The 23124-nt window shown below is 36.6% G+C and overlaps 1 protein-coding gene across 8 annotated transcripts in view; it reads right to left on the reverse strand.

Moving 5' to 3' along the window:
• MCTP1 (multiple C2 and transmembrane domain containing 1) overlaps nucleotides 1-23124 on the reverse strand; it is a 549320-nt gene that overhangs the window by 58567 nt on the left and 467629 nt on the right. For all 8 annotated transcript variants that reach the window (XM_037800839.1, XM_037800843.1, XM_037800840.1 and 5 more), the window contains one exon: nucleotides 11336-11389. In XM_037800839.1, coding sequence (XP_037656767.1) covers nucleotides 11336-11389 — 54 coding nt within the window. The remainder of the gene's footprint in view (nucleotides 1-11335; nucleotides 11390-23124) is intronic.

The following is a 23124-nucleotide window of genomic DNA, read 5'->3' on the forward strand; positions in this document are numbered from 1 at the left end:
GTCACATTTCCCATCCCAAGTGTTCTTATGCAGTATGACCTTGGCACCTGCTATCAAGAGATGGAATCTAATTCCCTTCTCCTTGATTCCAGGCTGGCTTTAGTGTCTCGCTTGACTAATGGAATATGGCAGAAGTGACATTCTGGAACTTCCAAGACTAAGTCATAAGAAGCCTTGCAGTATCTACTTGGGTCTCTTGGAACTCTTTTGGATACTCCCTCTCAGAGCCCAGTTACATGTTATGGGAAGCTCAAGACACTTGGAGAGGCCCCAGTCAACAGCCCCAGCTGAACTCCCAGCCAACAGCTGGCATGAACTGCCAGTCATATGGGTAAACCATGTTGAAGCCATTTGACTACAGTCATTTGAGAGAGTCCAAGCAAGCACTGCTTAGGGTGAGCCCAGTCAACCCACTGGATAATGAGAGTAACAAACTATTATTTATGGCTACTAAGTTTTAGGGTTTTGTTACACAGAAAATGGTGGATTTTGATGGCAGATAGACTAGAGTTTGAGCTTGGTTATTTCATTTCCTTTGTGACTTTTAGCGAGTTACTTTATATCTCAGAAGTTTCAATCTTTTCACCTATAAAACATTGACAATAGTGGCTGCTTCTCAACTGATCCACGTTCTTTCAGTATCATGTTTTCCTAATGACTCTTAGATCAAAGTAGAATATTTACTTTTCCCTCTGAAACAAATTGAGGCATTAAAAATACTTTGCTCCGTTTTATATTTGTACTTCTTGTTTCTACATTGGACCAGCGCTTACTTCTTGGGTAAAAGGCAGTGTGAATGGACCAGTTGCCACCATTTTTCCAAATGCTGCCAAGACCTAGTGCTCAGAATAATTCAGGGCAAAGAGGGCTGGGCAGACATATGAAACACTTTGCCCATATTGAGCAGAAAAGGCTTTGGCTATGCAAAATTGCACTCCAAGTAGCCCAGAAATCATCTCTGGGTAGGTCAACTGGCTTTGCTACAATATGTTTGGGAAGGAAAATTAACTAGAAGATTTGTTTTCTGATCTCAGTGTCTCCAACAGTGGACAAGTTACCAAATTCCTAGTCTTTGTTTTTTCTCTATTAGACATGTTATCTTGTTTCTGGTGTCAGCTACTTCCCCATTTCAGTCACATTATCTGGTTTCTATTGGCAAATCACTACCTCACTTGCCAAGTTAATCTTCCTGTCACTGAAGCATAGGATGATACTTGGTATGCTGATATACAGAGGTATTATGAATATTAAATAAGGCAAAGAAACAAGTGCTGTGCTGCACAAATAAGAAGCTTATCTCAGCTGGACATCTCAGTCGTCCAGAGCCCTAACTTTTCCCTGTTTTTAACATAGATTTTTTCCTATAAACTTATTACTTTTACTATTAAAATCTCTCTCAGATTTCTTTCTTTCTCTTCCCACTATTACTGTTTAAATTAAAGATGCTATTGTTTCTTGCCAGGGCTACTGTAGCACATCCCATTATGTTTCCCTACTTTAAGTCTCATTTCTTTCTTATTCCATCTTTCACCATGTGGCCAAAGTTCTCTTCTTAAAGCACAAATTTCATCATTACAATTCCCTACTTTGAAAGTGTTAATTGATTCCTCATTGCTTGGAGAATATAATTCAAACTTCTTAGATGACGAGCAAAGCCCTCATAATGTTAAATTTACCTTTCCAGTGTCATTTCCCTCCACTTTCTCTCCAGCACTTTATGCTCAAGCACTTCTTGATTTTTGCGTACCACACTTCCAGGTACATTCTCATCCATCCTTCAAGACCCAGACCAAATGTCTGCTTCTGTGGAACATTCTGTGACTCTGCCGTGAAGCTGGTCACTCTCCTCTTTTCCCAAATAACTTTTCATAGCTTTATTACAACATTTCTCTCATTGTAAATATTGGTTTACATAATTTAGGGCCCCACCAGACAGTGACCCCTGAAAGGCTCATGTTGTGCTTTATTTACTTTTGTGTGTTCAGTGGCTTCTCCCTCAATATATGTCCATGGAATGAATGTTTATGGAATGAGTCTGTCATTTCTCAATGAGAGACATACAATTGCAAGACAGTTCAACTTACGTCTGAGATTGGGCTTCAAGGAGGAGTAGGTCTGTGAAATTAGGAATAAAAAATATTTTTTAACTTCCTTTCTGAAACTTAGATTACTTTTGTGAAAAATTCATTTTATGTCAAATTAAAACACTGAGGCATTGATTCAGAGTGGTAGGCATGGGTTGTTGTATCAGCTTAGACTAACTTATGTTGCAGTAACAAAGACCTCAATATCATGGAGGTTTATAAAAATAAATATTTATTTCCTGCTCATACCACATGTCCATCATGAATTGGCTCCACATTATCTTTATTCTGGGATGGAAATAGTGGTTCTTGTGTAGATAGTTCCAGCCTTGTTGCAGAAGGAAAAGAAAGATGGCAGAACCAAGGATGGTTTTTAAAGGTTCCCCTTGGAGGTAGCATGTGTCAGCAAAGGGAGTCACGTGGTGAATCCTGACATCAATAGGGCAGGGAAGTATATTTTTACTAAATGCAATCTACCAGAGATGCTACTGAAAGTTAACAGATAGGTATCATTGTCACTAACATGCTCCTCATTGCTACTATGTTAAAACCTCTAGAAGAGTTTCTTGATGATAGGAATCTAAGAAAACACATCCTGCCAACATGATTATAGCTGTATACTTAGTTTACTTTAGACAAGCTTAGGTTTGAAAATGTAAAAAAAAAATAAATAAAAAATATACATAAATAACTTAGAAGTTTACATACCTATTGTGTTTTATATTAATAATGGAGTGTATGATAAACAAATTGCAGTACTTCTTGTGTGTAAAGATTCTGGCCAGTGGAAGCATGAAACCAATAAAATTGGAGTACCTCATGCTTGCCTATTCTGAAAGTCTGTTAGATATTGAAGTTTTTTTTTGTTTTTTGTTTTTGTTTTTTTTTTTTTTTGTATAAGAAGTCTTGATTTTAAAAGGCTGAGACTTTACCTGGATTTTTATTTCTCCCAAGGAAACAAAAAGACTTGTATTGAAACATTTGAGTTTATCATATCATCAAGACAAAGAACCCACATACCACTGGAAATATTTTGGCAAAGCCACACATTTCTTAAAGCTGTGCCTCTGTCAAACAATGTCAACCACTACAGAATTTCTGACACTTCTTTAGTATTTCCCATTTGCATGTACCTTAATGAACATAGATACTTCTAGTCAACTTCTGTTGGCCAGTTATGCAGTCAAGGAAAAACTAATTTGTGTGCTCCTCTTAGAATCTGCACAGTCAATGTCTTCAAAATGGTGAAGAATTTCTTTGCCAAACAAATTTTCAGGCGGAATAAAAATCTTGGCACCCTACGCTCAGATGGAGCATCTGTGATGCTTGGCAACACATCTGGGTCTGCTGCTTTGGTGAAGAAACAAGCTCTTCATCTCAACATGCAGTGGTGTCAGCCGGTGTCAACGACTCTGCCAGTGATCCTGAAAAAATTGTGTCTATTTCTACAAACGTTGTCAACCTCATAAGAGCCAGGGCTGACACGCTGCTATTTCAAGAGGTTTTGTCAAGAAATGAGAGTAGAATAGGAAGCTCATTGCTAAAATACAGAAGTTAACTAGCTTTCCAGAGGACCTGTCTTGAAACATTTGCCCTAACTTCAAATGAAACTTTTGCTTTTTTTTGAGGCAAAGGGATTCCAACTATCAGAATAATTCAACAGGAAATAGTTCATTCATAGTTTGCCCTACTTGGTGTACATTCTTGCCAAACTGTCTAGGTAAATCTTTCTGTTTTAATCCTTTTAACCCAATGCCTCTCTGGAAGGGCACATCATAGCCAGACATCTACCTGAACATTCCAGGATTGGATAAGTGTTTCTACAGATAGGAACAAAGAGTGACACAGATCACCAGTTTGTTTACAGGTAGGAAGCCACAGATGACAGAAACTCTAGATAATTCTTTTGAAAATTAATGCTGCCTCCAGTGACCTTAATGTGAAATGATGAAATGTTTATTTACCTTTTAATGATGGAGCATAAATGAGGCAGACTTTTCAAAAGATGATCTCACTGATACAGTATGAATTCAACGTCAAATATTTTGTAGAGTTCTAAGAATCCTCACTATACTTAACCCTCGTCTAATAAAGCCACAGGAGCTCCCCTTTTGTTTGTTACCATGTTCCTTTGCCAATTCATTGTTTTCTACACTTACTGCCTTGATACTAAAAAGCCCTAGTCAACTGAATGTCAAAGATAACAAGCTCATGGCTGGGTCAAAAACTGCTCCATTATTTCAATATCAGGCCAAACATCAGCCTTCTTGTCAAAGCTTACTTTTGTGCTGAATTAAACTTTATTTCTGTTTTATTTGTGAAATTTGCATTGATCTCAAGTGTTTAAGCAAATAGACAATGTCAAAAGGAAGGCAAGGGCAGCAGAAGTATAAACCTTAAAAAGATATGTTATAGTCTCTAAAGTAATTCAGTTTTCATTGCAAACAAATGGCATGAAAAAATTTGTGTGTGTTTGTATGTTTTCTTTGGGGGAGGAAGTCTACAACTTTCTTCACCTTCTCAAAGGGTCTGTGACCTAAATAAGGCTAACACCCACTGCCCTGGAGCTTTGTAGGGTTGAAACATTTTAAGGAATGGAATTCCTTACAAGTCTTCTATTGAAAAAATGAAGTTAACCATGCCTTGTTGCTCCACTGACCAATTAATAATACAAGCTCCTAAAAAGGCAAGTACATAACTGCTCTAGAGAAAAACAATAACCCTTTCTCATTTTGGGACAAGTTCTTTTGAAATAAAAATTAAGGCAACTTGGATAAAATATATGCTTTGGTAGGTACTGTTTTTAGTTTCCACATTGAATAAAGAACTGTGTAGCTGTAATTGCAAGGAAGAGTTAAGACTGAGCCAATAAGGAAAAAAGGAGCTGAAATCTAGCGTTTTAATATGTAGCATTGTTGGAAATGTATAGAAAATGCAGTTGGAAAGCATCTTTGTGAGTTTACAACTGATGCTGTGAGAAATTACCGTAAGTTTGGTGGCTTAAAACAAAACAAACGCATTATCTTACCGTTCTGTAGTTCAGAAGTCTGAAGTGAGTCTCACTTGGCTAAAATCAAGGTGTGGGCAGGACTGCATTCCTTCCTGAAGCTCTAGAGGAGAGTGGTTTCCCTGCCCCTTCCAGTTTTTAGAGGTTTCCCAAATTTCTTTGTTCTTGGCTCCCTTCTCTCACCTTCAAAGTCAGCAACGGTCAGGCTGAGACCTCCTCACATGGTATCTCACTGACCCCTGCTTCTGCTTGCCTCTTCCACATTTAAGGACCTTGTGGTTACATTGAGCCCACCTGAAAAATCCAGGCTACCCCATCCCCCTTCCCCATTTTAAGTCCAGCTGATTAGCAACCTTAATTCACCTCTGCTGCAGCACAACATATTCATAGGTTCATGGAATTAGGACGTGGATATCTTTAGGGGCTGTTACTCTGTCTAATACACATCCCCTTAACTGGAATGTGGGAAACAGCTAGATGTGCAGGATATCAGTGAGGAGAAGTAGAAACTTAGAAGCAAACAATCTCTTGCTGGGTTGGAAGATATGTTCCCTTATTGTGCTATCTAAATACCTTCAAGACCAAGCCTGAGGTAATTTGCAGACGCACTTTGATTTTTTTTCTTGGAAAACATTTATCTTAGGGAAGGGTAAGGATGCTAAAGTTGGAATCAGAAAACCTGAGTGCAACCTGTGGCTTTGCTAGTTATTTTCTATGTCACCTTTGAGCAATTCATTAAAGTTTGGTTGAATTGCAGTTTCCTCATTTTAAAATGAGGGAGTTGAACAAGATTATTTCTTGGATATCTTCAAGTTCTAATGCTGCTATGATTCTAAGTAGAGAGTTTTCTATTAACTCCAGGTCAACGGCCCAACAGCTCAGTGGATCTAAGCCCCAAAAGGACCACAAAAGGAAGAATGGATCTTTCACCCCCTTTGCTAATTTTGTTATTTGCTCTTCTCCCTAGAAGATGGCTGTAGAAAGAAATAGTGCCAGTAGGCCCTCTTCTTGCCCAACCCCCTCATCCCAGACTAAAGTTAGATAATAAGCAAGTGGGATATAGTGTATGATGATTGTAAATATACCTCAGTTTATACCTCTGGTGTGAGATGCTTTCTATAATCTTTGAAAGGATACATTTAGGCAAGCAGGCTTTCCTAATGTGTTTATTGTAGGATAGCTGTGTCCCAGCTTAGCAATAGAGACATATAAGGAACACAACAGTTGTTCCATTTTTGCTCTATTACACAAGTGGGCCTAGACGGTTTGGGTAGGGAGAATTCTAAGCTGGGTGCCAAGATTCCCACCCTCTGGTGTGTGCAGCCTGCACAATCCTCTCCCCTCTGGGTATGTGTATGCTTGTCAATTTTTGAATATGATGGGATACTCACATCTGTGATTAGGTTATGTCACATGCACTGCTGACTTTAAGAGGGTGATTATCTCTTAGGGTCTGACCTTATCAGGTGAGCCCTTAAAAGGGACTTGGCTCTTCCTAAGGAAAGAGCTTTGAAGTGTAATAGACAGTGATTCACTACAACAGAGTCTCCATTGACGGATTTAAATTTGACATATGACATATGAAAAGGACCCGAAAGTGGCTGTTAGGAGCTGAAAGCCAGCAAGAAAACAAGGACTTTCGTCCCTAGAACCACAGAAATTGAATTATGCCAACAACCAAAATGAACGTGGAAGCAGATTCTTCCCCAGGGCCTCCAGATGAGAACTCCACCTGCAGGACATCTGAACTCCATCTGAAAGACTCTGCATATCTTGCATACGAGACTCTGATCAGAAAAACTAGTTGGGCTGTGCCTGGACTTCTGACTTACTGAGCTGAGAGCTAATAAATGGGTGTTGATTTAAGCCTCTAAGCGCGTGGTAATTTGTTAGGCCGCAATAGAAAACTAATAATCTAATACAGTGGTAATCCAGTTAAATGTGATTTAGGATTTTTTAAGAAGAATTTCTTGTCTCCTCTCTCCCTGCCTTTCTCCCAAGCCTTGATCTGTTTCCCCACTACATGCCTGTTTTAATGAACAGAACTAGAAAATGCTATTTTGTGTGATTAAAATCTTGTCTTGTATCACATAGAGTTATCTCGCTTTTTCCCCTCACGGTTGACTTGAGATGCAGAGACGTATGCATCTTGGGTATATTATATACATGTTTAGGGTTTGAGAATCAAACCAGAAAACACAGATTTGAAGAACTAAAGCAAACAATCTGTGTATTTTCAAGTAACTCAGATATGTTTCATTCAATAGCATCTAGTTATCTTGAAACACTGAAGTCGACATAACGGTTGAAGAAAAAGTAGAAGCAGTGTAAGCATAAATGCCTGAACATTTTAATATCTTTTATCAGTAAACAGTACTAGAATGCCATGCATCTGAATCCATGCTTTTCCTGAGGAAAACCTGCATTCTATCTTCTGCTTCCTGTATGGCAGCTGGATCTTATTACAACGGTAGGGAGCACCATGGGAAGCATGCCTAAACTTTTTGGCTACAAAAGGAAAGCTGATCTTCATTAATTAGAAGTCTAGATTATGCAGATGACCACTGTATTATTGTATATAACATGGTGAAAACCACAATTATAGAGCTTGTTGATAAGCTCCACCTGGGTAATTTAGCTAAGCCTTACTTGTGCTAAGAGATTCTATTAACCAAATAGGCAAAATTTGGTGTCCAGTCAAAAATCAGATCAAACTGACCCTGTGGATGATGGCTGAGAGAATGTTCTACAACAAAGGGAATTGAGAAAGCAGTATTGTATCTTCTAACATTGGGTTCAGGAAAAATGTTACCTCCAGCCCAGCGTAACATGTGTTGCTACACAATGTAGATAAGTGAAAATATTAACAAGTCAATGATTCATAACTAGGACTCGTCACTTAAAACCCATTTTATTTGCCTTTGTGAGAACCATAGGATTGGATTCAGAGAGAAGCCAACTAATTTTAGACTTCAGCAAATGTGCACAATGGATCTTCGAATAAAGGATAAGTCCAAGGATCAAAACCCCCCACCTGAATAATGATTAGCAGCTCAAATAAAAAGGAAGGACTCAAGAATAAAAGATACTTAAAAGGCCATAATTTGGAAAACCTCCAAAATCTGGGGATCCAAGTAAAAACCCACCCATGACCTAGCTTTTACCAACTTTAACCAGAGTCTTCCCAGGTGCTAAAATCAGCACTAGTGAAAAACTATTAGGAAACTATCATTTTAAGTGATTATAATACTTATCTGCTTCAACTTCTTATACCTGTGCCTTTGCCATTGGTATAATTATGCTGAGGGAAAACACTCCAAGCTCAATGAAATAAACAACTTCAGTTCATACCCACACAGACCTTGTCAAGTAGCCAATGACTTGCCCTTTCATTGTGAGTGACTAATATCAATTCTGGCTCTAAAGAAAGACACTTTTCATAATTGCCCAACAATCTGCTAAGTGAAAACATATGGATAAGCTTAAGCAAAGCCTTCCAGGGGTCTTTGCTGAATGAAAAACAGGTGCTCTCATTCCATGCCATGTAATACCCCATTTACCCCCAAGTCCAAAGGTTATAGGACTAATAGCTGCCTTGTGGTAATCAGGGAAAGCCAAGACACTAGCGCTGGTGAAACATCTGGGACGTATTTTACATACTTGCAACATATGCTTCAGGTTCAATTAAAGTGAGGCTTTGGCACATTTATTAATCTTTTTTACTTTTATCCTATAAGAGGACCCACTGACCTGACCCCACTGTTATACCATATGAGAAAACACAGAAATAATGAGAGCTGGAGGTCAGTACTGCTCATATGGCAAAAAACACATTTGTTTTCTCATGAAATTCCATTACGCATGACTCTATACACAAACTTTAAGTAGAGGAACCAATGAATTTTTTTAAAGTAGGAAATTACCCTTTTCCCACTCAGTTGCACTGATAGCCAAGACTTACAACATTTACTGCTGTGAGAGCCAGTCAAGAGATGGAAGGTGGTAAATGGAAACTTGAAGGATACTTTCAAATTTCCATTTCTTATAATAAAAACTTTCTATTTCAAGAAGTCCACTCTAAGATTCTCTCCTCTATTATGTAAGTGCATAAAAGACTATTGTAAATTATTACATTTGTCATTTTCTGTTTTGTTCAGATATGATTTTCCTGCTATCAATTGCATTAGGAGTTAAAAAAAAAAACCTTCTTATATATCACTCACATAAAGGGTTGCATTTATGAAAATCAGCCCACAATCCTTTCATATGGAAAATACTCTGTAGGTATCCTGTACAGAAGAATACAGTTTAATTCACACAGTAATTTAAGCACTCACTTTCAATCAACTTTGGTAACTAGATCTGAAAATGTGTTAGAACTAGGGTGTCAATTTCAGACAAGCAAACACTAGATTACAATAGATGCCACTCTGGGGATTTGGTGTTGTTTCTGCCCTGGCATGTTCCACTTGACATCTATGTTTTGGTGAGCTGGTTAACAAGGTGTGTCTATTTGTTTCCCATTTCTGACATCCTCTCAATTAAAGAAATGACCAAAATAAAGGGGAGATTAGTAGTACAGCATATCAAAAAACAGGCTAAAAATAATAATAAAGATTGACTTCAAGCAGGACCATTGAAGTACTAGACTTCACTAAGGGATTCCATTTATTAACATTTCTGGGGAAAAGCCTGCTGCTGGGATGGATCTTTATGGTGGCTTTAATAATAAAGCAGCAACAAGCAAGGGAAAATGGCCATAAATGGATGGCAGCTCAGTGTTTATCAGCAGAGAAATGATGATTCAGAGCTGGCATGTTGAGTTAAAATACAAGCTCTCTACAGCTCTGCAACTGACCTTAACAATAAATCATATCATTTATTGCCAGAAGTGTATGCTCATGTTGTTTAGCACTAAAAATAAGCACATACGTGTTTTTGCAGGATGGAGATTTTGTTAGTTTTTGTTTGATGATGTCACTAATGACTAAATGATGTACAGAAGAAAAATTTCACATAAAAGCGCTCTCAATTTGAAAATGTTTGAAAAAGCATTAGAAGGGAGAAAGTGTGCGTCTCTCTGTGTGTGTCTATGTTTCCATTTTCCTTCAAGCACTGAATATTAGGCAGGAAAAAAATCATTTGGGAGATTAACTAATCACTGTGATTTTTTTTTTTTTTTTTAACATTTCTAGTGCTTGCTTCCAGCACACAAATTCTTGCACTAGGATATAACTGTACGTCTCTACTGGCATCAAAGGTCAAGGGCATAAATTACGATATACTGTTTTTCTCCTTTCTTCAAAAAATTTATTGCCTTACTACAACAGAAGTGAGATTCTGGTGAAGGTCAAATCTGGTTTTATATACCAAACAATGTGGAAATAATTAACGATATTCTTCCCCCTCCCTTCAGTCCCACCCTTTTATATTTTATATCTAGAAATGCCCAAAGATGATGATAAGCCAGCATCACTACCCTCCTTGCCACAGAAAGCTGTTCTTCCAATCCTAGCCGCTGTGGCAATGGTGCAAGGTCGTTCTAATTTCCTCCCTCTGGTTGTCCCTCTCCCCAGGGGACAACCAATCCAAGCAGTCCCAGCAACTAGCTGTTATTTACTGCAGTAACCATCCCCAAGCCAACCAGCAATCGCAATATGAGCCTCTCTGAACAAGCTTTTCTGACCAAGGAGCCAGGGGGCCATTTCAAATCTAAGAAATGGCAGTGAACATTGGGGTTATTTAAATGCCCTCCGGACCACCCTACACTCCAGACCACCCTACACTCATGTGTTCTTTTGCTGAGCAATTCTTTGAAAATTACAGATGACAATATCCATGTTCAACTCATGCAGGCGGCAATTTTTTTTTTTTTTTTCACTTTCCTCTTCCCCCAAAGTGTAGCCTGATTTGTAAGACTTAAGACAGGACAAATTTTTGCCCTTCAAAAACAGTTGTCACTGCCGTTATCTTCACGAGAGCTATCAAGTTCCAGACAAGCTGAATTATTATTTTTTGTTCCTGGCAGAAAAATATTTGACCCAGCTCTGGACAAAAACGAAGAGGATTTATAGCCCTCTCTCGCTCTTTGCAACATTCAGTGGCATTGTTAGGATGATAAACAACACTGTCCAATTTTCTGGACTCAAACACTTCAACTCCTTTTCTTTAACTGTCTGTGAAAACAGCGTCATGTCTACATTTTCCCATCCCCAGGTACACAAGTGCTGGGAAAGATAATTACCTTGTCATCTTTGTCATCTTCTTCTTCCTCGTCCTCTAGCATGTCCTCCACTACCTGCAGACAGAAACAGAAGTCGGTGTTGTGATCTTAAAGGAGAAAATTTTGTTCTGTCATTTTGAACCTTTGGAAATGAGAACTTTATTAATATTTGAAACAGGGGCACTGAGGGAGAATATTTGATCTAGAGATACAGATTAGGAAAATTCTATGCCTATAATTGATCAAAACCTGGAAATAGAATTCCAGTCAGGAAAACTCTATATGTATAAAATGCACTGTGACAACTTAAAGAATTTGAAATATGCAAAAGGTAAACTAACATTATTTGGGGGATTCTTGAAACCAAAAATTTCCTTTCTACCTATTCAGCTGTCTATATTAATCAGACACTTTAAATTTTGCACTAGATAACTAAGCATAAAATGGCTCTGCTGTTTCTAATTTACTTTTCACCAAATTCCAAGATAAAAATCTATGTCTGTCAATTGATTCACGCTGGTGGTCTATGACATAAAACCAACAATATCTTTGTTGGCTCAAATTACAATTCTTATGGATAGTCAACTACTGACTATCTTGTTATTACTTTTTTATTTTGTGGATTATCGGAAACTCCAAATTTAAATTCTCTGATTTTACTTAAGAATTATATTATGAAAATGGACATAATTAAAAGAAAATTAGAAATGTATTCTATAATCAAATACGTATAATATGTGTGCATAACCTGTGTAGGTAGATATGCATGCGTGCATTTTTTTAAATAGATCCTAGGTTCCTACTTCAACAAAATGAAATAGTCATTTTGGATTTGCCAGATAAATTTCCCTCGCCTCGATCAATACGTAAATGCTGGCATTAAAAATGGAACTTCATCCATTTCAGATGTTTCTTTGTGATCTCTCTCTCTCACACACACACACACACATACGCTCCCTGGAAACCAAAATTTGAGAAACTTTTGGGATGGATTATAATTCACGTAAATGCCAATTTATGTTTGTACTTATGCCATTTAATGTACTTTTTTAATTCTTGTGGTGTTTTTTAAAATCCAGCCTGAATCAGTATCTCCGGAGAGAAACAATGGAATCATGGTTATTAAATGTCAAAATTTATCAAACCTTTCCCCCAAAGCCCATCATTTTAGAACATAAAGACACCAGCCCTTCCTTCACGTGGTTTTACGAAAGCCAGAAATATGCTATAAATGAAAACGTCAACAACTAAGCCTATATTATTCAAAGTGTTACATAAACCAAGATAACATGTCAGAACTCTAGATTATTCCTAATAGTTATTCTTAAATATTCTAAAGGTATTAACTGATTTTAAACACAATCTTCCAAGTCTCATGAGCCAAATGTAACCAAAAGCTTCTGACATCCTGTGAGGTTGTTCTTAACTTAATATCACACTTAAAATCTTCTATTAAATGTAGAATTTTGGGTCTTTCATTCAGAAATTCAGCATTTCAAAAGCACCATAGTAGCACAATGTGTAACCATACCTCAATGTGCTATATCCAGTATTTGGTGAGACCTTACATTTAAGACATATAAAATAATTCAGCCGCAGCAAGAAAGGCTCTTGACATTGTCTCTAACAATATTCAGAATTCAGTAAGCATTTATTATAAACTTCCTGTCCAAGGAACATAGTACTAAGTCCATAGGAATCCAGAGATGAATAACACACAGATACTTAATCTATTTGTGTATCAGCCCTCAAGAGGCTTACAATCTGCTGGAATTTAAGTGGGGACTATCAGATCACCTTTCATGTTGACTTTTAACTTCCTCACATTTGACGTATACATATAACAAATATAAAGCAAACAATGACAATGTATAATTGAGGTGATATATGTCAAGCTATTCCAAACTGGGCAATTTGTTATGGAGATTTAAAAAGTAAAAGCTGCTACAATATTACAGTACATTGTGTTGTGTCAAAAGAATTTACCTCACCTTCACAAACTTTTCAATGATTAGTTTGTGTCTAAATTAATTAATTTTCTTGATTGCTAAGATTACCCATTCAGTGTCATATCAAATATTTCAAGGAAAGTTAAATGAATACTATACTTTTACCTCCGTAGATTAACTCAAATAATGAACACTTTTTTGGATAAGTGCCTATCATTTATCCCACAGAACCAAACTAGTTCACCTGGAAAGACCTATCTATGACGCAGATTAATTAAAGCAAGTATTCAAAACGCTTTCAAATATTTGCCTGGAATTATAAGACATGAACGTTTAACTTTTATTTTAGGATTTGGGGAATCTCCACCATTCTCAAGTTAGTTTTCAAAAATTCAAAATATTATCAAACTATAAAATAAAACAACATCTTATTATATGTTTTTCAAATCAGTGGTGGATCTAATGTGCAAGAGTGACTCAAATATGGCCTACAGAATCAGGCTCTTCATTTGCAAACCTAAACTGTTTCTACCCTGCACAAGCGGGTAACTGGCTATGCACAATAGCTCCACATATGAACAGCCAGAACCACCCAGTACAACCCATTTGCTTTTAAACTTGGCAGAAAAGTGCTGTGTTAGTGAGAGGCCTTTGTGCTGGGTTTTAGTGCTCTAGTCAGGGCTTTCCCCACTTCTCCAGTGTCTTTTTAATGTTACATCATAAACATCTACAAGCGAGGATTTATAATAGATGGTTTCCTACTGATGTCTTTAAACTTTGCCAGAATGTATCCCACTTCACATTTTGCTCAGGTGATGTTTAAGGTATCTTGGAAAATGGAGCTAATAATGGCATCCATCCTACCATTTTGTTTAAGAATCCAGTGAAATCATGTATATAAAGTGCTTAGCACAGCTCTATCAAAGTAAGCTCTCAAAAATAAAATACATATAACATCAACTTATTAACTATATACATTAACTTTTGGAAATTATACCTTTTTCCTGGGCAAATGATTTGGTGCTCTTTTTTTATACAAAATCATACAAAATTAATTCTGAATAATTGACACTATGACACACATATAGGGACACGGGTAGAGGTATGCACAATTCCAAATTAAAATGATGGTGCACTCACAGCTAATCTGCAGGCTTTAGTGGTCCAGTGAAATGGATGGCTAGGAGGGCAAGAGTGTCTCAGAAGCTGAGCTGTGCTTTAAAGCATGAGCCCTGGCCAAATGCATGAACGAATATATGGAAACTGCGAACTGAGCTTTAAAAATCAAACTGTATACATCACTGCAGTGCATCTAATGACTGCATGAAATTGCAGCCTTTCCCAGAAAACTCAAATAACACCTGCTATTTACCAAGAGAGTACTGGAGTTTAACACTTAGCTAAGGGAAACAAATTTAAAAAGGAGTCCTACTCTCAAATTCCAGTTCTTTCCTCTTCAAATAAAACCAAATAAGCACTACATAGTTTTATTTTCAAGTATCCAAAGTCTAGTTGCCCAAACATTTGCCAGCAATAATTTAATAACAATACATATGTAGGATTTCCTTGAGTACGCACACACAAAACGAAAGAGTGACAAAAAATGATGTGTTAGAAAAGATGCATTTACAAAGTTGGTTTCTTTTTTCTGAGGGGGAATATCTCAGATCGACTTTAGAATTCTCTTTCCAAATTATGCTTTCTGATACCTTGCTTGAAAGCAAGTAGTATTAATCAAACAAAGGAAGGGCACTAGGGAAATCAGAAAGATGTAATGCAAGCAGTTAAAAGTGACATGACCTTCTGTAATGTCGCTCGTCACAGACTTATATGCCACACGCTGAAGGAAGGTCTTGAAAGAAACTGATTCTTGGTACTATTCCTTGAATGTAATACTAATAAAGATGACATTTTAAAAAACACATGGAGACAGCCCCAAATGTAGCATGCCAGCTACATTACAGTCAAAGAATAAGCAGATAACATTATTTTAAACAGCATAATATTTCTTCTTTCATATTCAGTGTTTGTTTAATCATTTGTCATTAAAATACAAAGTAAAATATGTTAAAAATCCACTTTCAAAAGGGAACAAAATTGAACCTATAAAATCTATATATCTTATAGAGTTGCATAGGAGCTCTTTTAATATTATAAGACTTAATTGTAATCCAGAACAACTAAATGCTTTATAACAATATGTTTAGAACCATTCCACCAGACAAAGATGTCTAAGGAAGAGGAACAGAAGGGTACAGGAAAAGGAAGACTGAGAGAGTGAAAGGAAGAGGAAAAGTGGATTCAGGAAAACTTCATTATTAAAATCATCACATGACAGCAGAAATAAATCATTGCTTCTTAACAGCAATTAATAGTGTTTTTTTTTTTTTTAACTAAAGTACAAAAGCGGATTAAAAAAGGTCCACAATTAGTTCTTAAAACACTTTGCATTATGATTTTCCCAGAGATAAAACCCGCTACTTATTTATATTCTTTGAAACAAAAAGTAACTGAAGGAATCTTCGTTATTCTAACCTCGTAATACAAGTATTGAGGGCTGGAAAGCCAAAAACTGCACAAGCCGAAGCTGATCCAAACCGATCAGTTTCTTTCTATGTTTACTTTTTTCTTTGGACAGAATCTTTGAATTAAATGGATGTTTTTCTGTGTTCAGAATGAATAGTTGCACAATTCAATTGCTTTACTCAGTCTAGGAAAAATCAACATATTCAAGTTAAAGAGCAAATCACTGCTGTCCAGATGTGCAACTGCGACGTTAAAAAATTGAAGAAAGAAAACTGTCACAAAAGAAAAAAGTTTCATATTTAATTTCATATTCATGGAACATCAAAATGCGTACAGATGCTTATATTTGGATACATTACAAACTAAAAGCGTATTCCCACCCTAGGGGTATGGAGGAATTTGGGAAGAGCAATATTCTTCAACATTGTCTGGAGTTCATTTACATTGCTTTGTATATGCACAAACCAAGCAGAACATGCAATTGTGTGTCAATGGATTTATGTTAAAGCTTATGTGTAAGTGTGATATGAAATCACTGATTATCTCTGGATTGGGAAATGCATACAACTACTCAGATTATTTTGAATCATGTGGAAGTACCTGAGGTTGAGTTGACAACTTTCGTGGTCAGTAAGACCATTACAGGTGCACTGAGGTGCTCATTTCCACAAGACACCTGCTTCTCACAAGATTTTTTGATAGGGAGCTTTTGCAAAATGCATGGCTCAATTAAACTGTCCATATAACATACTCCATGTTCATTAGCATCCTAAGACTCATAAACAGATCTGGGATATACTGTTAGATGCAGTGTTATCTCAAAAGGAACTGCACGTATGATGACTGCTTAGTTTGATTCATGCTATTAAGGATTTGACCTTGGAGTATCTCAGCTATAGTAGTCATCAAGATAACTGAACCACTAGATGTAATAATAATTAGTGTGATAGGCTTGCCACTGAGGCTGAATATATTGCAGCACAAAAGGCGGCAGACTAAAAAGAAAAGCATTAGTATTTACTGTTAAAAGACTTCCTGATTTTTACAGAGACACTCAAATACAATTATTTCTTCTTGCAGAATGCATTTCCTTGACTCATTCTGGGAAGTACTATGTTGTAATTTAGTCTGATTCTTAATAGGAAATGCGGCTTTAATGTGGTTATCAGATGACTTTTGATTCATGTCACTGATTACATACAGACTGTATTCTGCATCATCAACAATAGCATTCTTATTTGCAGTATAATATGCTTTGCTGTAAGGTGCAAAGACAGTAAATTTACTTAACTGGTCAAGAGTATGTAAGATTTCTTTTTAAGTGTGAGCTTAATATGCAGAAAAATCCTTCCATTAAGAAAGCCTAAACAATAACTCGTACAAATTATATAATCATATAAGCATCTTAAATGGATTTCTCTTCATATTCCCTTCTTGGTATTCTTAAATATTCATTCTTATACTTACACAAAGCACAGTGAACAGAATTCTAGTGTTTATTTGAACTATGTCTCCATCTAAAGGTTTCATGATGTATTGTACAGATTTGCTTGCAGGGAGAATTCTAAGCTTGCTGTCTTTAGGATATTGCTTTTAATTCTCTTGAATGGAGGAAAATAGCTCAATTATTAACCTACAATATGTTTTTAAAATAATGTTTTCTTGAAACTACATTACCTTTCAAGTTTAAAAACTATACAAAAGGCCCAAAAATTGAATTATTTAACATGCTTTGCAAGCGAAATAAAAGATAGACTCACCGCTAATCTATTTTATGCGAACTAATGTTTTCACAGAAAAATGTTTTTGTAAATTAATAAGCAGTTCAAATAAAAAAAAAGAAAATCAAGTACTTAAGCTCTGTATTTAAAATCAAATTTCCATTCCATTTCGGAAATTTGTAAGAAACAAAGGCACAAATTTAAATGTCTTCTAACTTGAAAAACAACCTTAGGAATTTCTATTTTTCAAATGTTTGATGCAGGGTCTATATTACCTCTTTAAAACATTTTCTGCAGTGCAAGAAAAGGGAGCTGATGACCTTTGTGAAAGTGCCATATCTTCCCATCTTGACTAACTGTACTTTGCTTTAAAGCATCAAAAACGTTTGTGGGCACTAAAGTTGCGATAGGCAAGCAGTTCTTCAGCTAAATGCATAGTTCAGCACGTGAATTATAGGTAAATGCTACACTTTTGGTACATTAGGGATCTTTAAAGAATAAAATCTGAAAATAAGAGAATCATTTATCTTGGAAATTAATGTTAAACTTTTGGACCATCCTGTTCTGTTAGGTTTGATTCATTCTTTACAAAAATTCACAGGCAACTCCTTATTTTAAGCATTATGCTGGGGGTAGTGGAGAGGATGGGGTTAATAGGCATACATTTGTAGAAAAAAAATATTCTGAACTGATTTGATTTTTCCTTTTCTTTTTTCTGTTGCTCCTAGAATATTCTGAGGCATGAGAACATTATGTCAGAAAATTTAACTTTAAAAATGGAGCATGTTTTGAATATCAAAAAATTATATAGTCAGAAAACTTCAGTTCTTTCCTTATATCCTTTTTCTGTCAATAATAATGATAGAATACTTTTATCTTTTCTGTAAAAGAAAGCCCTAATGGGTTTAGACCTACATTTGGACTGGAAAGAAGATCTATGAACGGTGAACTGTAGCATACAAGCATGAGTGAAAAGAATACTCATGAACCCTCACACAAAACCTCCATAATCATTATATCATGAGCTTCCCACCATACGACGCAGTGTTCTGTATTCTAGGAAAAGCCTGCCTGGTCCACGTATTTCTGCTTTATGTAGTGTAGTGTGTGATTGCTAAATGAGTGCATAATGCATTTATAATAGTTATAGAACCAACATTTAGTTAAATAACCTTTATGTAAGATTTATGTTGATTTTTTTTATTTCTCATTTAATGGTAAATGATGACGAGCATGTTTCATAAAGATAATTCTCCATTTAAATTCATCAGTCCATTAAATATTAAAATTATGTTTCTGATGCAATCGAGAACAAATTCGTCCAGCTTCAGTGATTATTTGCACTCATAAAAATTAGGCTTGATTAATAAAATTTAAATGCTTGATTAAGTTGACATTTTCATGTTCCAGTCTGATTTATTAAAATTAGTCCCTGTCTCCAGGCCTGGAATGCTGGTGTAGGTTTACCTTTCTTCTTCTCTTCCCCGACATCCAGGATAAGGCTGTCAGGAAGGACTATTTTGCTTTAGGACTCGACGGTTTCAGGGAAATGCCTTATTCTTAGCTCATGTTGCTGCCAGACTTTGTCTTTATGCGCCGCACATGGTGGAGATTTGTATTACAATAATCAAGAAAAATGTTTCTTTCAAATAGCTAAGGATATGACCTGTATCATGGCATATATTCTTGGTATTTCTGTAAAAGTCAGTTACTGTGATGCTGCAATCTGAAGAAGATTACTTCTGCTCAACTTTCTTCATAGAGTTTTTTTAATTAATAAAAATATAGGGTTTTTTTTTTGGTGGGACTCCCATATGCATAGCAGGGTGATTGTGGATGCATGGAATCTTACTGCCGCAATGCCATTGTTTTTGTCTATGAACTTCAAACCAAGAAACATGGCAAATGGCCTTGGATAACCATCCTCTTCAACAGGACTTACAGAGAAATTCTTCGAGAGAGGTCATGGCTTACCCTACTGTGCTGTTTTATACAAGATAAGGTGCTTAATTGCCACTTATTGAGCACTCACTATATGCTTAATGCATTATTAATTGTCCTTTTAATCCTCACAAGACCCCAAAGAAGTAGGTATTGTCCCCATTTTGTTGGTGAGGAAACTGAGGCTTAGTGGAATGAATTTGTAAAGCTAACAACTGGAAGGGCTGGAATTCAGTCCCAGGTTGTCCTAATTTCAAAGCCTGAAGTCTTAAGCTCTACCAGCTAGAAAGAGGTAGTGGCAACACTTGCTTTGGGGATATTTTTGTTATTGTTTATGAGAGTATAACTCATTTGGGAACTTTGTTTAGGAGAAAAGGATTTCTCTTATATACACAATGCTACCACAACATTCAGTTATTTTTTATATAAGATATGGTATCAGAGTTACTTTATTTTTGGTGTTTTAAATTCAGTAACAAATAACAGAAAATGCCCTCAAAGATTTTTTTAGTGTAGTCACTGACACGTACTATTCCAGTTCTATGTAGAGGAGAGAGGAAGTTTTAAAGTTGTGTTCTCTTGACAAAAGTATCCCATACAATGTTAAAAAATGAATACGAAACTCTCAGGATTATTGGGTGCCTAATAATAGTTCTAATTTATAAGCATTTTCTTCAAGTAGATAAAGGCATATCATTTGGTTTCCACATTTAGTTTGTTAATTGAAGTCGTGCAGTTTCTTGTCACCTTTCTGAACCAGGGACAACAAAGTCTCAACAAATATCAGATGAAACCCTCTACCAACACCACCCACCACACAGGGCTGATGATCAAGACTAGCAAAGCAAATGAGTCATGAGGTCATGAGTCAGCCAGAAGGTGCTTACGTTGGCCCTACATCCTACTTTCCTCACCAAAATATTTTGAGGAGTTTGGCTACTCACCGAGTGTTCAGCTAATGCAAAATCATTTAAAAAGAACAAACAAGGAATCACTAGAAATTGATGAGATAACACCTCTACCCTAAGACTGAAGGAAAAAAACTGTGGATGTCCTTTTTTTCCTCCTAAGTCTCACTCTTCACTTATAGAAATGGCAAAATTATGGGAGCAGACTTCTTTGGAGGGAAAGTAGAGATGAAACCAATCAAGTGTTATGGCTTTAGGCACGTGAGTTGGATACTTTGGAGAACTATCTAGATGGTGAATTCTTGGATCCATGGGAGGCTATGAGGGGACTTTAGGAAGCTGATTTTTCAGTGACTCTCAGGCTTCAGGGTCATTAAGAGCTTAAATAAGTGATCAGCTGTTTATGGAAGTGAGACCTCTGGTTTCCTTCAAGGTGGCTGAACCAGTTCATTCGGAAGAAACGGAGCTGGGTTTCAGGGCAGAAATCCTCTATAAGAATAAAGAGTCCCTCTTTGCTTCATTATGCATCTCTGGAGAATCTGAACAATGTGGGAGGGATTCAGGAAGATGGTGGAGGGCTAAAATAAGAAGGTAGCTGTAAGCATCCTCTATGGCAACTACCACTAACTTTGAATTCTTTCTTCTACCATTAGAAGTTTGCCTTCTAGTGAAGGGGAAACTTTAGTTAACTGACTTTAAAAATAGAAGTGTTTTCCTTAACATCTTTCTCTATATGAATTGACATGTCACATACAGGTAACATTCCTCTTCCAACATTCTACAATTTTATCTTTTCAATTTTAAGTTTAAGTTTGCTGCAATTTGACAATAGAATGAAAGGATAGTCAATACGCTCAAGCAGCATTAAAGGAAAACATGGAGTTACTGCATGAAAGGGACAGACTAAGGGGTGAAATAAAAGCTGTGGCTACAGATTAACAGCTAGTCCTCTTTTCTTTACATATGTAGCACATACATATATCCAGGGCAATCTAAATGTCTTTTGGTTGCATACTCTTCACGTCATGTTCAAATCTCTATCACAGTACTTATTCTATTCATGTATTCAATTTAGTTGCTTGTTTCCTTCACTAGACCACAAACTGTACTGAGCAAGGATTGCACCTTAGTCATCTTTGAACAACAGCTAGCGCAGCGCCTGTAAAAGCTCAATAAATTATCGATAAATTGAAATAATTATGCAAAAAAAAATAGATAATTTTTGATTTGGAAAAGAAGATGGGACTAAAATTGTTACTCATTCATCAAACACTCGTTGAGCAACTATTAAGCTGCTATGTTAGAGTCATCCTGCTCTGTGCTTGGATTAGATACACCAAAGGGAAGATACAATTAGAACAATCACAGGCTAGTCAGAAAGACTCACAAGTGGGCCAATTATTACAACACACAGAGGGGGATATGAGAACTCAGAGGGGCAGGGCTCACTTCTTAGAGTGTGAATGCCTGCTTGTTGTTAGGGGTGGGCTCGTGATGATGGGTGAGAGGTAAGAGAAGGAACTCAGGATGGCTTTCCTGAAGAAAAGATAAAGATAAGAAGTGGTTACCTCATCAGATATACATAAAATGTTAAAACCTCAATGGGTGGCAAATTAGTATTAACCATGAAAAATCTTTAAAATGCCTGTACCCTGACCCAGAAATTCTCCTTCTAGGAATAGGCCAAAGGATTTTTCCAGAGATATACCCAAAGATTTGTTCAGGATTTTCTTTACAGCATTATTTGAGATAGCAAAATCATTTGAAGCAAATGTTTCTAAAAAAAATAATATTTAAGAAAAAATATAGTAACCATACTGGTGAAAACTATGCAGACATTAAAAATCATATGGTAGAATGCTATCCAGTAATGTGGGGGAAACTTCTAGATATGTTGCTAATTATAAAAAGTAAGCCAGCTAATCATGTGTACAATGTGTTTCAATTTTTGTAAAAAACAGAATATGTATGGTAAGCAAAAAATATACATTTACATGTGTAGATATAAGAAAAAAGCCCAGAGTGCCCAGGGAGAGAGAGATAGTATATTTAGTAAACTGCAAGTAATTCAGTCCTGCTGGACACAGGGTAGATGAAGCTATGGTTTAGGTGGGGACTGTTCACGAAGTATCTTTTCTACCATGTTTGAAGACGGTGTGCCACCAAAGCAGCAGAGTGAGACAATTAGGATTTTATTTCAGAATGATCATTTTCCTATACATTATGAAGTAAGAATGCAAGGAAGGGGGTGAAGTTGCCATAAAATTGAGGATGTTAAATTGGAATGTCAGATAAACAACACATAATTTTTTAGTATAAGTATGTCCCATTGTTCATGTGACATTCCAATGTAACTGGGCAGCTGTACATTTATTTGCTATCCCTGGCAACCCTAAATTGGGGATGAGTTCATGGGGCCTCAGGGGCTCAAATTTAGGGAAACTTAACTGAGAGAGGGGATGGTAGCAGGGTAGGGACTTGAGAAGAGTGGAAAAAATGCGGACATTCTGCCAGTCCATGTCTAGAGCCTGATGAGGTGGTGATCATCAATATGTTGGGTCACCATCAGAATAATCAGTGATTAATTAGCAAAGCTAAGCAATTGGTGAACAGCTCTGAGAGGGGTTACAGGGTATGCACATTTCTCTGACAGCTCTTTGGCTGTTGGTTTCTACTTCTTTGTGCTACTGATTGTGTTGTGAAATGAAAGGTCTGGTTCTTTCCATGATCCTCCTCAGATTTTTGCAAGCTGGTGACCTTCTGAA

This window comes from Choloepus didactylus, chromosome 13 (assembly GCF_015220235.1).
Source record: "Choloepus didactylus isolate mChoDid1 chromosome 13, mChoDid1.pri, whole genome shotgun sequence".
Taxonomy (NCBI): Eukaryota; Metazoa; Chordata; class Mammalia; order Pilosa; family Megalonychidae; genus Choloepus; species Choloepus didactylus.